Source organism: Cyprinus carpio, chromosome A19 (assembly GCF_018340385.1).
Source record: "Cyprinus carpio isolate SPL01 chromosome A19, ASM1834038v1, whole genome shotgun sequence".
Classification (NCBI taxonomy): domain Eukaryota; kingdom Metazoa; phylum Chordata; class Actinopteri; order Cypriniformes; family Cyprinidae; genus Cyprinus; species Cyprinus carpio.
Window position 1 is genome coordinate 23,561,511 of NC_056590.1, and position 18,232 is coordinate 23,579,742.

The 18,232-nt window shown below is 34.8% G+C and overlaps 1 protein-coding gene across 1 annotated transcript in view; it reads right to left on the minus strand.

Annotated features, from left to right (window-relative positions):
• Window positions 1-1,746: 1,746 nt before the first annotated feature.
• The window catches only part of LOC109090037 (angiopoietin-1-like), a 50,164-nt gene continuing 33,678 nt past the window's right edge, over window positions 1,747-18,232 (minus strand). The window contains exons 5-9 of the mRNA XM_042777120.1: window positions 17,904-18,012; window positions 16,553-16,682; window positions 13,265-13,431; window positions 5,530-5,660; window positions 1,747-2,331 (exon numbers count right to left, since the gene is read on the minus strand). Of these exons, the coding sequence (XP_042633054.1) occupies window positions 2,168-2,331; window positions 5,530-5,660; window positions 13,265-13,431; window positions 16,553-16,682; window positions 17,904-18,012 (701 nt within the window). The 3' untranslated portion in view covers window positions 1,747-2,167. The remainder of the gene's footprint in view (window positions 2,332-5,529; window positions 5,661-13,264; window positions 13,432-16,552; window positions 16,683-17,903; window positions 18,013-18,232) is intronic.

Below are 18,232 nucleotides of genomic sequence, written 5' to 3' on the forward strand. Positions count from 1 at the left end.
TAAATAGCTCTGTTAAAGCAAAAGAAACACTCTTGATTCCAGAGCCAGTAATAAATAACTCAAAACTGCTCACTCAGCTAAGCTTTGGGCATCGAGTTTATTTTGTCATTTGAACTAACATCATGAACATTGTTACAAAGGACGAGGTGTTTAAATAACATGGCAAATGAAATGATGTTATAGCTACATCTTTTTTTTAATTCAGAACATGGCTCTGAGCTAATAAAAAGTGTAAAGCTTTGCTTTCCTCTGGAAAGCAATTTTAAACACTAAATGACTGCATTTGGAGTGTGATATGAAACATGCCATTCTGCAGCTTTCCAGACAGTTTATGGATTAACAATAAAAATACAGTAAAATGCTCCATGCTGTTGTTACTTGATGGAAGACAGTAGTAGTAGACTTGCATACAGAGGCAGTCTACTTGAAGAGTATTATCAGACTTCACTACCGCACAAACCAAAACACTTGTACCAACAGAATTTATGTACATTTGTTAAGTCTTGTAACCCTTTACAATAACTTCATAATGAGCAATACATTTGTTAAAGTATTTATTAATCTTTGTTCATGTTGATTTTTAAAAATACAACTGTTCATTGTTCATGTTGGCTCAGGTCAAATAACATGAACAGATATAAACTTTGGGTATAAATAATGTATTAGTAAATGTTGAAATGAACATTAACAAAGATAAATAAATGCTTCAGAAGTTTATCCTTGTTAGTTCATGTTAACTTACTGAACTCATGTTAACAAACAGAACCTTATTGTGTTACCAAAAGTCCTAATGGGCTGTTCACACAATGGATGGAATGGAAAAAAAGGTTTAACTTTTAACTTCACTTGGCTTAACAACAGCTAATTTTTCAGCACAAATTGCTACAAAAAAATCGCAAAACCTAGCACAAGTCAAACATAGCTTTTAAGCGAACATTTATATGTGAAAACAGTTAAAAGTGGCATAACGAAACACAAAAATGCAGTCTGTGTGAACCGGCCCTACGATCGCTACAAATAAACTTAATGTACAAATGAAACTCAGACGCTTACCTGACTCCATATATCAAAGCATTTCCTTTCAATAACCCAGTCATTCAGAATTATTAAACACTTCTGCAAACCTGTATTCTTAGGTAAATTTATACATTAAAAAAAAGTTCCTCCATGCTTGTGTGTAAGAGTAACACTGCTTTTGACAAGAGCTGCAACATTCAAATGCAAAACAATCCTAATATGTTAAATTCTCATAAAACAATATAGTATGAATGAATTAAAACATATGTATCATACTGCACCAGTACATTTGTGCCATTGGCTTTACTCCATCAGTTGTAACAATGATTAATATTAGATCAATATTTTTATGATACTAACATGAATAGCTGTGATCTTTGGCATGCATTTCAACATTTTATGCAAAGTTATGATGTGCTTAAAAGGTCACCAAAGTTCAAAGCCAATAATAATATGCAGTTTGCACAATCAATACAGTCAGGCTGGAGGACGGATGTGCTATTCTTTGCAGAAAATGTCCCTTGTAAATAGCACTGTAAGTCACTGTTAATGCTGCATGCTATGGTTTTCTTCACTTTGACAGGAATAATGTACAAAATAATAATAAAAAATAATAATAATATACTGGGATAAAAAAAAGCATAAAAATGTGAAGTAAAGTATCACAACCCAAATATAATTGTGCAACACGTTTGTATTAAACATTAATAGGCCCTTTTAGGATATTGAAGGACATTCAAGCTGCTTTAAATTCACTTGGAGGAACGAGAGCCAGATGAGCACAGGGTGACTGCTAGGCAATTCATCCCAGTCTGCTACCATCAAAGGTGATGTGCCTGCCTCAGCAGTCCACAGGTCCTGAGTGACAAGTGAATGGCACTTGAATTCATACCTCTGATATTTAAAAATAAAAGCCCAGCCAAATCAGCTCCTGCCCTAAATTCCCAAAGAGCATGGCATCTCTTATGTAGTCCCATAAAGGTGATAGGACAGCCCCCTTATTCACAGGATTCCTGTTTCCTGGAGAGGTGTTATTTCAAAAGAATGCTGCATTATCCAAAAGGCAAGCAGCTAACCACTTATGCAGCGTTACTTGATAATGTCATGGGCCAAAAAGTAACACTTTTCCAAAACGTTTTGGGCTATTTAACTACGAGAATTCGGCCGGTCGGATCATCATGACAGTTGATCGGAGAGAGTAGCTGGGGCCTTTGAAATAGTGCCACTTGATTCCATTGAATTTTCCAACATGTTGTCCTTGTCTGTAGTACACCCCGTTCAGGTTGGACGGGCCACAGGCATCGTACCACCATCCTAAAACACAAACATTTACAATTGGGAACAACTGTTTAAAAAGTTATACAGTGTACAGTCAGTATTGCATTATCCTGAAACAAATTCAAAATATCCCAGAATATAAATCATATATAAATTGTAAAAAATATAACGATATATCACATAAAAAGCCACTTCTAATTGCTCTGCGTTAAGTAGGTTTCTGAAACTAGGTGCCTAAAACATTAGTGCTTCTATTTGTGTGATACTATATTTGTGATTATTTTATATGATCAACTATTTTTATTGCTGACAGCCTAGTAGTGTATTCGTCAGGCTATGCAGGCAACTTTGAAGCTGGATCCAACAGTATGCAGGTGCTATGTGGTCACTGCAATATAGGTGAGAAGTGAGTGGAACGGTAACCTTGAAGGTTTTCAGGGAAAGAGGATATATATATATACTTGAAGGTAACATAGAAAATAGGATGTGCCAATCACATTGTCAAACATAACTGTTTAATAATAACAACAACTTGTTTTATGTTTGAGAAGTCTCTTCTGTGGATTTCGAATGGTTATTTATGTTAATGCCTGCCTTGACAGATGTGCTTTTAATAGCATGTCCCTCTACTGAGGGATGACCTGATATGATGGGCTTGAAATGAAAGAAATTGTCTCCCAAAATGAAAATCATGTCATCATTTACTTATCTTTATGTCTTTTAAAAGCTGTATGACTTTCCATGGAGCACAAAATGAGTTATTTATAATAAAATGTTTTTTTTTTTTTTTTTTTTCACACAATGAAACTGAACGATGACCATGGCTTTTCAGAGCAGTTCACACCATGAGCGCTCAGGGTTGTTTACTGTAATGATCTTTTGACATTATATCCTCAAATATATATATTGTATTATTATTATAGCTTGATAAAACATCTGATCCTATCTCTTAATATTCATATCTGATTAGGTTCAACTGACCTTTTTTTTAATAAAGAAAATCTCAAAAACCACTGGCCTCTTGGCTCTGAGGTATATATATATATACACACATATTTCAAGTTTGTTATGTGCTTTTTTTTCTTAGACTTTTTAAATATTTCTATGTAGCTTTATTTTTAAGTTTATTATTTTACTTTTAATTTGAGTAATTTTCAGATTTTCAAAAAACAAAAAAACAAAAACAAAAAAACAAAACAAATTAAATTACAAATGTTGCCTTGACAACGGAAATCTAATAAAAAATCTAATACCCTATATTTTGTTTTAGCTTTATTTAAGTAATCAAAAAGTATTTTTTATAGTTTTAGTTAACAATAACAACTCTGAGTCACTGTACAACTTCTCTGTGCATTAAATACAATTCATCTGGTCTGTAGATTCAGTTAGACACATACACACAAAATGTGCCTACAGAGTGCCTGTCTTGGCACGTCTCATTCCCATGAAGAACTTGAGCTTCACTTCAAAGGCTCAAATGCCAGAGAGATCTGTGACATTTTAACAACCGTCTGTGGGCCAAATACGCTGCCCTTTGTCACGGCTCTCACTGACACAGTAAACTGATTGGATGCTGATTCTACTTGTTACATGCTTTTGCATCTCAAGCCTATACCTGGCCAATGTCCTTGGTTGTCTCTAGGGAATGTTTTATAGGCTTGTTAACCACACTGCATAACAAGAAATGAGGCAACAGAATGATAAAAGTTTGATTTCATGATATAAACCAGAGCTAGAACCAATATGTCTTTCATTAAAGCACTTACGCTACAGAATTTAGAGGGTTCTACTTCAAGACTGACAATTTCAAACATTTCCGCACATTTTTTCATGAAGAACTTTCATTAAAAAATCTTTCAGTGCGACAGTACTCCGTTTTGTTAATTGCATTGCTCAAATCCCCTTACACATACAGCACATTTATTGCATGTCATCATACTGTAAAGCTCACATTTATTCTCATTCTGATATAAAATATCTCTGAGATGAAAAACTGTCAGGGCCTCATTTAGCATTTGGCCACCAAGCACGGAGAAGGTGATGGCAGATTCGGGTGGACAGGATCTCTCTCTATGTCTGGTTTATTAAATGATGCACAGTGATTTGAGACCTGAAATCTTGCTATATGAAAAGCAAAAGTTGTCTGTGGTCTGCATCCACTAGGAGAGACTGTGGGAGTCCTATAAAGACCTACAGATACTTGGTGGTCGGCCCATTCTGGTAGACTCCTCACAGGATGTGAAGGTCCACAAAGACATCATTACTAAAGCTTTATGCAGTTCCTCTGCCAAAAAGAAAGCATGAGGTGGTCCTATACACAGCAGTTAGCTGTGTACATAGACATAGACAGTGTTTAGACTGGAGCTTACTGTCTGCGCACTTCACAAAGGTCTTAATTCACAATGGGACAAGAGTGTATGTAGAGTGTAACTTTATAGTAGATCTTAGTAGTTTATTTGAATTTTATTTATTTATTTATTTTTTTACTTAATAATTCATGCTGTTTGGTAAAATAAGCAGTTCTTAAACATCAGCTTAAGTTTTGTTGATCTGAATAGAACACTTTACAGAAATACTGTGTCTACAGCAAAAAACATTTAGAGTGATCAATGTAATTTTAATGATAATTTTTAATGATTCTTTTTAGTGAATCAAAAACACATGGATGATTCATTTGGAGTGGTTACTGATTCAATCAGACTCACTTTCTGAATTGCAAGTTATTACTTTAGCTAGTGTCATTACTTTTCATATTTATCAATAATCCTAACAATAACAGAAATATAAAAATCAAATCTAAAAAAAAAAAAAATTATAATTATCTGAAGGATTGCTGTGTAAGCACACCTTTTGAAAGAATTGTATTAAATGTATTTCTTCTGTGTAGGTCAGAAATGATCTCATCATTTAGCAACAGACAGCTGAGGACTGCAAATGCAACAAGATTTGCATTTCGTTTTTAAAAAAAAAAAAGAATCTTTAACAGAAATGTTAAGAACTGTCCCTTATAATCATTCAAATTCAGTATTCTGCACTAGCTGCATTTCATTTAAGAAAAGGGATACGTTCTACTTCTCCAGTTGTACTATAATGTATTTAAAAGCAATGAAGGTATCATCTTGAGCATCATGGCTAGTGTATTACTGTAACAAGAACAAGCTTGTACGGCTGGAATAGATGCTTAAATGACTACATTCATCAGGAGTAAGCTAAAACAGAGGTTTTCAGCCTTACCCCCACTGAGCATCAGCGCACATTTGCATGTGCAGTTGTCATTGTCCATGTCTTTAGTGCTGAAGTCAGCACCGTGGATCACCAGACTGCTCTGTCTGCCAGCCGTCCCACTGTGACTCTTCAGGAACAACCTGACAAAGAGGGAGAAAAAGGAAGAAGAGAGGAAATAAAAACACTTTTATTTATAAGAAAGACTTTTTTAAAAAGGAGGCCATGGACAAGAAAAATTACTGCCAGACACATCCGTGAGTGATTTATGCAGATTACCTTCACACTCATGACCCATTCTTTAGAGTCAGCATTAGCTTTTAAACATATTGGCCAGGAAACCCCATTCTATTTAATCCAGACAACAACACGTAGAAATCACACAGTGAGTTTAACTCAACTCTAGCCATCTAGATGTGAAGATTTCAACCACAAATTCACAACCCTCACTTAATGCAGGCTTGGGTTCAAACGCTTAATTTTATGCAGTACTGATGCCCAGAATTTGGTGGTTGATTCTTGCTTCATTGTGTCACCAAAAGTTCTACCCAAGGTCTTAACCCGAGGGTTATTACCCCTCAGACTATTATTTTTTTTTTATCCAAAGTGTCATACTCAAAGCCAAAAAACTATATTGCATGGGCATGCCAGCAATGAAATGAACACCAAATGAAACATGTTCGGCCCCACAAAATCATTTCCTGAAAGTCATCACCACAAATAAGATCAGACAGTAGAGAGTGAGCTTTATAAATCTCTTCTAAGATGAATATTTGAAAGCGACTTGGAAATATATTTTTGGTTCCGCTTTTAGGGATGTTCACAGAGGCCAGTGATGCAACAACAGGCTTTAGAGGCCAAGCATGTGATTGTCGTTCTTATTGTTAAGTGGTATTTTTTTCTTTATTTAATTTTTTGTTCCTCACACTTCATCCATCTCATAGACTCTCTTCTAAAAAGCTGTCTAATCATTTTAAAGCCACCCACATCAAATATCAGTTGCAAACTTTGTTTGGCGAAATCATGTTCATTAATATGAAGTGTATTGTTGCGGTCACCAAACAAAGATAAATGGGCTGGTTGTCTGTGGTTTCCGGATATGCTTGATGCCAGACCAACGTATTCTGTTCTTCACTGACACTAAAGACTACATTTAAACAGCCATTTTATAAGACACAAACGCAATACTGATCTTACTCATTCAGAATGACTGCATGCTTCATTTACTATACACAGTTTCTGTCATACTGTATAAGATGTCAAACTTGTCAAGCTTCAGTTTTTATAAGGAAATAAACTTTCAAGACGTCCTCAGAATTTGAATAGCACACACAAACATGTTGCTGCATAATTTGACTTGAAAACCGCATTTCTATAATGAGTGCACTACTTCATAGACCTTAGCCAAACACCAGATTTAATTTTTTATTCATTTAAATTATGATTTTTATTTTATATTTGATTTTAATTATCGTTTTTATTACAATTAAAATCACTATTCCAACATACCTGGCCAAAATGCAAAACCATTATAAAAATGTGACCAAATACTATATATTCAATATAGATTAAGAGTGTAACAAGTGTACATTAAAACACTGACACTGGCCAAAATATAAAAGTTCTTTCCGAAACAAATTTTGTCTTATACAGTGATCACCATAGAGTAAATCATCACAAAAACCACCACCACAAAAACCAGTTGAATAAACACACACCTACTCATCTCCAGTCAGTGTAGTTTCAAGCAGGCCAGTTAATTGTGTCCCAATTCACAAAATAGCAACAGACTTAAGTCCTGTGTGTCCAGTTACTGTTGTCGCACTAATGTCATGTCATGCTATGGCCTTTGTTTCATTCTGAACTCAAACAGCTGCATGGCCAACACAGAATATCCTTCCTCTAGGATTCTTTTCACCAGCCTTAATGAACTATTGCTGAATAAGTCCAAGCCTTACTTGGAAAAGCTGTGATGAAAACTGAGAATGGAATGAGATTTATTTGGTGTTGCACAACAGCACCCTGAGGGAAGTGTTCTGGTGTCCGGTCATTTCATTTTCATAATCTGAAATGATGGCAGTTTGGAAATGTTCCTCTCCGGATATGTGATGTTTATTCTGAGTACAAGAGGATGTATGGATGTGTTTTTCCTAGTTGAAATCAGGTTCATCAGATGAACATGCTCAAAAACATAAACTATTATTCTGGAACACAGACTAAAAGTGGGTAGGAAGCAAATATTCAGTCCCTTCACAGAACAGCAGCAGAAAAACAAAAACCTGAGTGCTATAAGTCACATGTGCCATAGGGGTCCATACTTCAGAGCTCCTTGCCAAAGACTGAAAATAAAAAGTCTTATATATTGTTTCCAAAACCCATCTTAGTGTTGTGTGATAAGTGTGAGGCCCACCCCTGAGAGGAACTCATGGTTAGCTCCTGCTGTACACCTTTAGTCTGTCACATCCCATCTGAAACATGCAATGATCCTGCAGCGGGAATATTTCTTTAATTTGGTAATGTTAGTGTGGAATTTATGCTGTCTCTGGAAACATGAAATATCCAGCACCTTAAAGATACTCTAATGACAGTTACTGCACCCTCTTCCTTGCCCAAAACAGCTGAAAATTTCATTTTCAACTAGAAGGTGAAACTGATCATTCACAGTTACTACTTTTTGACCTCATCTGGATACACCATTGAGCAAATAATTTACAAAATTTGGCTATCAATAAAGGAGACCTTTGAAATTTGTCTGTGTGCCCTTGCTGACAGCACTTTGGAAGAACCTTGTGATATTGATAGTGTACACTTTTAATGCTTCAGCAGAGAGTTCACAGCCTACAGCCAGTGTGAGTGCCAAGACCTCCATACAAAATTCACACCAGACACAGCTGAAGAGATCTTTGCAAAGTCTGTGGATTTAAAACTTGGCTGGACGAAAGATATTAAATCAAGATCATTTCATCTGCTTCAAAAACAAACATGTACCGTAGCATCAATTACGTCTTTTCAGGATGTGAAAAGCAGGCATTTCTTGCTGTATAACCTCACTTGAATCTGTACATATACTCAATCACTCTTGGTCTGGATTGTGACATAAGTCACATTTCAGGTACAGTATACATGCTTGACTGAAGCCACAAGGCAAATGAACATGTTTAAGGCGCATTTTCAGTTTCAAAGCTTTAAAATCCTGTCAACCTCATTGCCATCATTATTTATCAGGTCAGGGGCTACTTTAATCACAAAACCAAACAAAACCAAGCAAAAAACACAAATCAAACAAAACAAAAAACACACAAAAATTTTGTTTTTGTGCCTCATTGTGAACAAAAAAAACACTAAACTAAAACAACAGAAAACAAAACATACAAAAAACAAAAACAAAATGAAGCAATACTGTGATGCTGGAGTGCTAGTTTCCCAACCAAACTTTTAAACTACTGTAGATTAACCAGCAAGACTTACTAGGTGAATCAGCTCCACATAAAAACACTGTGGCTATGCTGGCACAAATCAGCCTGAACTGAGCTGATTTAAGTGGTCCTTTTCAGCAGGGATATACACACTCTACTCAATCAATATACAAAGCAGCCATGTAAACACAGGCGGAGTCTGGGTGTCTGTCAGTGCTATGGGCATTGGCGCTGGGTCAGTGGCATTCAGCCCTGGAATATGAACAAGAATAAGCCCCCCCGGCATGACCCCATCCCAATGGGAAAACAAGGTTGGAGCAGCACTGTCAGGTCCCTTCAGAGACTCCCAGATACTGACCCCTATCCACCATAGCTTTCCTTGTGTAGGTCTGCCCTAGAAACAAAACACTGGGCTCTCCCAATTCCAGCTCACATAACGCTCATACAATTACAAAAAAGCTAAATCGGCTGCTGTAAAACTTCCACATTCTGGAAAAAAAAGTGATTCATTTTGAATTATGGCTAAATATCATTTTCAACTCTTCCTTACATGGCTTATTAAAATAGCCATATAAAATGCCCAGCTAGAGATTGGCAATGTAATTTACGATCATATTCAATATAATTATGTACAGCACTGTATAAGTGCCAAACTAACATTAACACAGTGTTGATCTTTTGAAGCAATTACACTCAATATCCATTTAGCTGATTGTACATTCCCCGAAATTAAGGCGCTTCAGGATTCATAAGTTGTGTAAACACGGCTGTAATAAGAGCCTGTGTTTATCAGCAGCATCTACAACAGCGGCCTGCTTTGCTTTGCTATAAATGATGTAATGGGTATTTTTCTACATGTCACTTTTCTCTCTCCTATTTGCCTTGCTTTATTTTTCTTTCTCAGGTTATGCTGTTTTAAAATACACAATTTTCTGTATTACAGAAAATATGATATTAAAAGGATAGAGAAGGAAAAATATACAGCACTTTTACACAAAAGATGCAGTAATCTGACAGTTTAAACCATTTCATATATGTAAGTGTATAAAACCTGGAGCAGGAAAATCGATAGATTGATCGATCAATCAATCAATCAATCAATCAATCAATCAATCAATCAATCAATCAATCAATCAATCAATCAATCAATCAATCAAGACATTCATTTATGGTTGAAATTAGACAAATTTATATTTTTATCTAGAGCATTTAATATTTTCTAATGTTGTCATTGCAGATATATTATAAAGATTATGTCAATTATATTGAAATTCAGGGCTAAATGCATGTATTGTTTTGCCAGTTCCACCACAGTTTACATGCAATTCCATTGTGGCCGATGTAAACCAATTATTGAAAAATCCCTAGTAAATCAAATGCTATTGTTCACCTGTCAAAACTATATTGCGAGACTGAGACAGTAACCCTGTGGTCCACCCATGTCTAGAGTCAGTGTAGTGTCACAGACATTGATCATTTTCACAATTGCTGTCATGGTCTGCCTATTCAGTGCTCCTGAAACCAGCTGAAGTTTCCATTGCATAAGCCTAAAAAGTGTGCACAGGGCAGAGCTGTGGTCAGTTAGAACCACAGAGGCATATAACATTACTTTGTGATAGCTGTAGATAACTAAACTTGAGGTTAACCAAAAGAATGCACAAGACTTGGAAAAAAAGTATCTGAAAAGGTTATTTTTTCCATGCCAAAGTTTGATTTTCATTTTGTTTTAGTGTTTACACTATAGTATATCTCAGTCTCCACTTGATTTTTTTTGCTGAAATATTCTTGATTTAAATCCATGTCACAACACAAAGGTCAAAAATACACACGTACACAAGCCACCAACCTGAAATACAATACGAAAAAAAATATACATATATACTAAATATTTTCTGATAATTCTGATTCTGATAATGCATATACTTTTTGACGTTCTAGAATATACACTACCATGCAAAAATTTGGTGCCAGTAAGATTTTCTTAATGTTTCTGAAAGAAGTATCTTATGCTCACCAAGGCTGCATTTAATTGATCAAAAATACAGAACAAGACAAAGATGTTAAATGTAGTTTAAATAGAAATAGAATGTTTTGACTGTAACCTTTGATTTCAAGCATCCTTGCTGAAAAAAATAAATAAATAAAAAATACCCCAAACATTTGGCTGGATTTGTACGTACAAAAATAATATTATCAGAATAACAAAAGTGACTGAGACTTTGACTAAATAATAAAAATGAACTCAGTTTAAATGTAATTTTACAGATTTACTATTGAAATTATTAAAGTGTCAAAAATAAATATGCATTTGTAATGTTGCTAATGTTGTCTAATAATGCTGACTGATTTGTTGGATCACACCTCTCACACTCCTCATAAACCCAATATTATTGCCTCAGACCTTTGCGGAAACTTGGTTATATCAAGAAAAAAAGGAGATGGTCATTATTTGAAATTTATTGTGCTGAGCATGGTATACATTCAGCCAAGTGCTATTTGCTCACTTCAACCTTTACCCTGTATGTAGTTTGGAAATCATTAGTACTGAAGAAATGTAATAAACTTAACAGTTAGTCCTTTTCGTGATTTAGGTTATGGGATTATACTCCATTATTTCTAAGTGCAATTACTGCTGTTCTAATACCAACTCATTTGCAAACTAGCTTCAAATTTTTAGCAAAAGCAAGTAGCTGGCAGTCAGACAGATATTTCCAGACTGGAAAGTCTCCACATTGGTTCTGACAAATAGAAATGCTTGTGCATCATAATATGTTAAGTTCTAAATTATTCTTTGTAGATTCATGCACACGCTTGTGGAATTTTAAAGTGCTTTTATGTGCCATGTCTCCACATAGGCTATGTGTGTGTGTCCATATGTACAGTATGTGTGAAAGTATTAAGCACAATTTAATTCTGCTATGCTGGTGTCCCTGCCATGCTTCTTAAATGGATATTTCTATCTTTTTAATTCTATCATGTTTACTCACTCTCATGTCATTCCAGACATTTATGGTTTAAATGTTTGTATAATATATATCTTTTTGTCCATGCAATCAGAGTCAATGGGGTATTTTTTGGACCCCATTTAGTTTCATTGTGGGGAGGAAAATATATATTTTTTTCCATAGAACAAAGTCACACACAGGTTTGGAATGACATGATGGGAGTGAGTAAATGATGACAGAATTTGTGAACTATGTAACTACTTTATAACCGACTTTTAAGAAGACTACAGCTGACTAAACCAGCACTAAAGAGCACAAACTACATTGAAACAGAAAATTTAAAAAGCCTATCTTCATACTACATCTACTGGTAGTGCTTTTTATATACACAAACTAAAAAGTTTGGCAGGAAGAAAGGAAGTGTTTTGGCCAGTATTCTCAATAGACAGTGTGTGATTAGCATAGCATAACAGTTTGAGAGAACAAATCTATTTTTAGCGATGAGAATGCTGATTAGATTCCTGAAACTCTTTACCACTACAGGCCACTATATTCCAGCCAAGTGTGCAGGACGCCACGGACTACAGCCCTGCTAAGATCCAGATATTTTGAAGTTGAGAGCTTGAAAGTGTTCACCTGCCTGTGCATGAGCTACAAGTGCAATTAATATTTTCTTCGTTTGTATTGTTTGTCTTGCTTTTGCCTTTTAAAATAAGAAAACTAAGTGGTTAATAGCTGAAAAAGGGGGAATATTTGGCGTGACTCGACAATAAGTCAACCTCAGATGGAACTGAAACAGATAGCTTGATTCCTCCCCATAGCTTCACCAGTGAAAAGCATTTAAAGATCCCACAGGGAGTAAAACTAGAGAGGAACGCAGGAACTTATCAGCAGGCTTTAGGAATAACAACACTTTCATCTTATCCGAGATGTTCCCACAAAATTAATATAACATAATTTTTCAGAGGGATACATATAAAACTTGTATATCTATAATAATTTTCTTTCTTTCTTATATTTATTTTTCTTTTTTATTTCTGAAGGATCAGTAACACTGAAGACTGGAGTAATGGCTGCTGAAAATTCAGCTTTGTCATCACATTAATAAATTATACTTTAAAATATGTTCCAAAAGAATACAACTATTTTAATTGTAATAATATTTCACAATATTACTGTTTTTGCTGTATTTTAATCAAATAAATGCAACCTAATATAACCCATATTATCTTGAATGTATTGACAAGATGTGTAACTGGTTGTGGCAAATTAAAAAAGTTTTCAAAACTGTTTCAATCAGTGATTAATGAGCTGTTGAGCACTATATTTTTTCAAGCCTATTACATTAAAATAATGAACAGCATTCACTTAAAAATCAGAAAGTACCTGTAATTTAATTTTTCACTGTCGATGTGGAAACTGTCATACTGCGAGAAGGCCTGGTGTCTGTCCCAGTCTGTCAGCTCCACACGGAGGGCATACTTCCTCTTATTGGTCAAAATGTGCACAAATTCATTTCCCAGCCAGTGTTCGGCTGACACACTCCCAAAGCCCTAGAAAAGAAGGTGGACTCTGGGTTAGATTAAGTATCTACTTGGATCACGGGAGGCCTTGGATAAAGCAATGGGAAAGAAAATCCTGTCCAAGATATTTCAAGCCTAATAGAATCAACACAGGGATGGAATTCCGCAATTCATAATTTTCTTGAGATAATAATTACAGATGTCCAGAAAATTTTGACACATGAAGGTATCACTAACCACTGGTCCGTTTCTGAGCCTAAATGTTTAATGGCTGCATCAGATCTGGAAAGACTGTAGTGTAAAGTAATAAACATGTAGTGCATGACACGACTTAGATGAGAAGCAGTATGTTGTCTTGTGTCATTTGTATGCACACAACACACACACACACACACACACACACACACACACACACACACACACACACACACACACACACACACACACTAACAAAATCATTTAACAGTTAAGTTTTTGCTTCCAAAAGATATTTTGGACGAGTTTCCATGTGTGTAATGGATCCATTCAGCTATAAACAGCTGCAGAAAGGCTTCTGAAACAAGTCATAATGAAGTGCAGGTGCTAGCCACAGTAATAATTACAGCACAGCGTAACAGAACCATATCCAAGTACGAATACAAATCTTTAATGAGCAACATCTGTAATTATTGTACCTTTCCCTGCATTCCTCCCTGCTTCTGCAAAATTAGAAAATTTCCAGTGAAGGCAATGGAAATAATGAGTGCTGGATGGATTTAAACATACACATGCCATCATGTATTATTTAACCCTGCATGTATATATACATATATATATATATATATATATATATATATATATATATACATATACATATATATATATATATATACATATACATATATAGATATATATATATATATATATATATATATATATATATATATATATATATATATAAATCAACTCTCCGTTCCAAAAAGACTTTCTTACTGTTGTCATTTGGTACAGCTAACACATCCTGCCTTTTTCCATAAAACATTTTTGTATTAATTTTTGTCTATAATGAAGAAATACAAATTAGAACGGTGTTATTTATGCATAAGTGAAATTGCATAATGGAAAGCACTTCCAAATAAATGAATAAATGTAATATAATTGATGCCAGCATCTATAAACATTCTCAAAAAGTAAACTAAACTCAGCAATTTTAAATAATTAAAAAAACGCCTATATAAGTTTGTGTGCAACCAAACTGAAGTGTGCTACAGGCAAAGGGATGATAATATGACTCATGTTGCATTACAGACTGACTAAAACCTTCTTCTCACTTATTAATTGTTGGCTCAGGGGATCAGGTGATTGATGAGCAAGAGTTTTGTGCAGTAAATATGAGACATTAATTTCGCCTGTAGCATCTCCTGTGAGAGTAAAGAGAGTCTGATGGCTGATGGCTGTTTTTCCATACCCTGTATCTGTTTATGTTGTCCAGGGGTGCTTGTTCTGTTCTGATTGGGTTTCCCTTTGGAAGCCTGGCTTTTGTGCATGGGATCGTCCCTGAGAAGCTTTCTTGCCATGAAACCGCATCATTTCTTATGTGAGTAATGTAGAGGAAAAACGAAGATCAATTGTTATTTTATACCCTAAAAAAGGGAGTTCTCTTGGGTGTGTGGTTTTCTATACAACACAACATCAGTGTCTCAACAACTCACTCAGTTGCTATGTATCATTCCAGTAATATCCATTCAAATTGGCCAATCCAAAACCCTTTCTCCTGTAGAGAAGAATGGAGAAAAGTCAGATTAACACTGACAAAACCTAGGAACGATTGTTTCCATGGTCTAAATATCTGATTCCATTCTGATGAAGCGTTTCTCCCATCTTCTGTTGGGAAACTGATTGGGAAAAGAGAAACAAAAATCTTGACGGTGTTGATAATTACTGGCTGGAGCGGATACTCAAATGAGGAGAGGTAAAGTTATTCCAATATTTCATTTGATCCAAACCAGAAAAAAGACACTACAAATAAAAGCTTCAGCGAGGAGCGCAACTCTTTCATGAGAGTCAGGGCTGATGTTATGTCCCTAAACCTCAAACAGGTCTGGGTCAAAGACATGGCTTTTTAAAAACATGGCTACCTTCCATTATTATCACATAGAATATTAAAAAATAGGCATGTCATTGGTCAACTGTCATTAATCAAATGCCCTCAAAAAATGTTATTTTGAGGGCAAGTGAATTTTAACTCTCGCTGCTTCTTTGATTTGAGTGAGCATCAGAAATTTCACTATTCTTAACCACAACAGACAAACGTTTTGATCTTTTTGTCCTATATTTGATGTTCGGAATAGGCATGAAGTAAAACAAAATTTAAATATTAGATGATTAACTTAAACTTAAAAGATTTGAAATGGGTGAAATTAAATAAGCTGATGTTTTTCAGTAACATAACTTGTCTTTTTATTGAAAAAATAAATCTATTATTATAACCATATCAATTTTTTTTTAAATTAGCAAATAATAAAATGTTAGAAATAATATTAGAAAAAAAATGTTAGCAATAATTATAAAAACAAGTAAATATGTATGTTGCATGTAACTTTTTTTTTTTTTTTTTTGCATCTTGGTGTTTCCACCCTGCACTTTTTAATGCAATATCTCAAAACTCTCAAAACCTGGATAGATGCAGGATGTGTAACTGGCTTACACGTAAACTTTCTTCTTAGTCAGCAGTAGTGTTAGAACTAATTGATTAGTCAGATCAACATTTAATAGAATACCACATCATATCTTTATAAATAATGTCAGAAAGTATGATTACATTTATTTGATATTCATAACGAGTGTTACGTTTCAGACTGCACTGATTTCCCAGTTTCACTATGACTTTTGTATATAATACTGCTTTTATTCCAATAAAGAATAACACTGACTACACGCAGACTTTCATTCCTAAACTCAGGAAGAATCCCATCATCTCATTTGACTCATCTGTTTCCTACTCTATGGGGTGTCATGGTTATCCTTCACTCTTTTGAGTCTAAATCAAAAACAGATGAACAGAGAAGATATATCACCCATATGCATTGCTTAAATGAGAAAGATGAAGATCATGTCCACTGTTACAGAGAGAGTGAAACAGAGGTTAGTGGGAAGAAACCTGGCTACGTACCATTTTATATTCTTTCCATGTTCTCTGGAAGTCCACGCTACCATCTTCACGTCTTTGGATCACGGTCCAGCCTCCCCCCGCAGACTCCATGTTGCAGTACACCTGTTTGGAGACAGACATGCACATCACACAAACAGAAAAAAAAAATATATATATAAATATATAAATATATAAACACATACAAGGACAGAAATACCACAGACCATTTATCTTGACCTTATGGATCTGTATATCCTTATAACAACAACAGATACCCCCATTGGCTTAGTGACCTCTCCAAACAGTGATTAGTGGAGAGGTCGAGTAGCAGGCCTGAGATCAAAGCTGTGGCACACAGGGACACCTGGCTGTAATCTAGCACATTAGGTAGAAAACAGTGGCATCACCTCATACACACCCAGCTGAACACACACACACCAACCTGGTTGCAATTAATCCAGTATCAGTGGCTGGAGCAACACCAAAACCAGAAATTCAGGGAAAGACATGTACATTCACGGAATAAGTCTTTTCCACACATATTCATGTGATAATGTGCACTTCTACCTCACCTGACCCTTAAAAATGAATTTTGTTGGTGTCTACATAATAGTCATTTTGATTCAGTTATATTAAACACATTTTTAGGTTACTTGACAAAAATGCATACAATGCATCCTGTGTGAAACCAATACTGTATAACTTACAGAACTCAAAACAAGATATTTTGAAGTTTCTTGGTAAACAAACAGTTTTCTCAAAATTTTTTCTTTTGTGTTCCACAGAAAAAAAGACCTATTATAATAATTGTCATTTTTGGGGGTTTGAACTATTCTTTAATAACTTCTAAATGCTTCCTGATGCTATACATAAATATGTAATAGGTCTGTTCTGATAGCAAGAAAACAATGCTAAATGAAAATAATAATTAAAATAAATTAAAATAATAATAAAAAAGCAGTAAAACAAATAAATGCAAATAAATAAATAAATAAATGCAGCCAATGTTGCAATTACTTTCACTTCTATTCAAAATAAAATAAGCAGTAAAAGAAATTCAAAGTGCAAAAAAATTAAATAACATTAAAAATATCTAAAATTTGATTAAATATAAAATAAAATAAATATATCTGTCTAATCTTATGTGAAATTCTGTGGTCTTCTTGATATTTTGCGACTTCTGTGTTGTGTTTTCTGTGCCAAAGACAGAGGACTTTAAGGTATCATTTGGATCAGTTTTATGACCACTGTAAAAATTGATCCTGAAACGTTTCAAGTTGTGCCATTGCATTTACCTCTTGACATTGTATTATTCCAGCATAGCTGATCTGAAATCAAAACACAAACCCTACCATTCTATTCTCTTCTAATCTAAATATTATAAACTAAACTCCACTTTAAACCAAACCCGTATAGGTAGACACAGTCACAGTCCCGGTACTTCCTCTCCTCATCAGCTTGCTTTGTGCTGTTTGGCACCACTAAATAAATACACAATGAAAACCATGTTAGAAACAGCAAAAACATAAACGAGCAGTGAAATAATAAATGGAGCTGTTTATATTGGTACACATACATCAGAAAACGTCTGTGGATCTGCCCCCTTTGAATAAATAAAATAATTTCCACTCATTCTTCTACTCAGCATGACCGAGCCTCATATTCGGCCAAACAGAACATGTCAACATTGTGACTTCCATT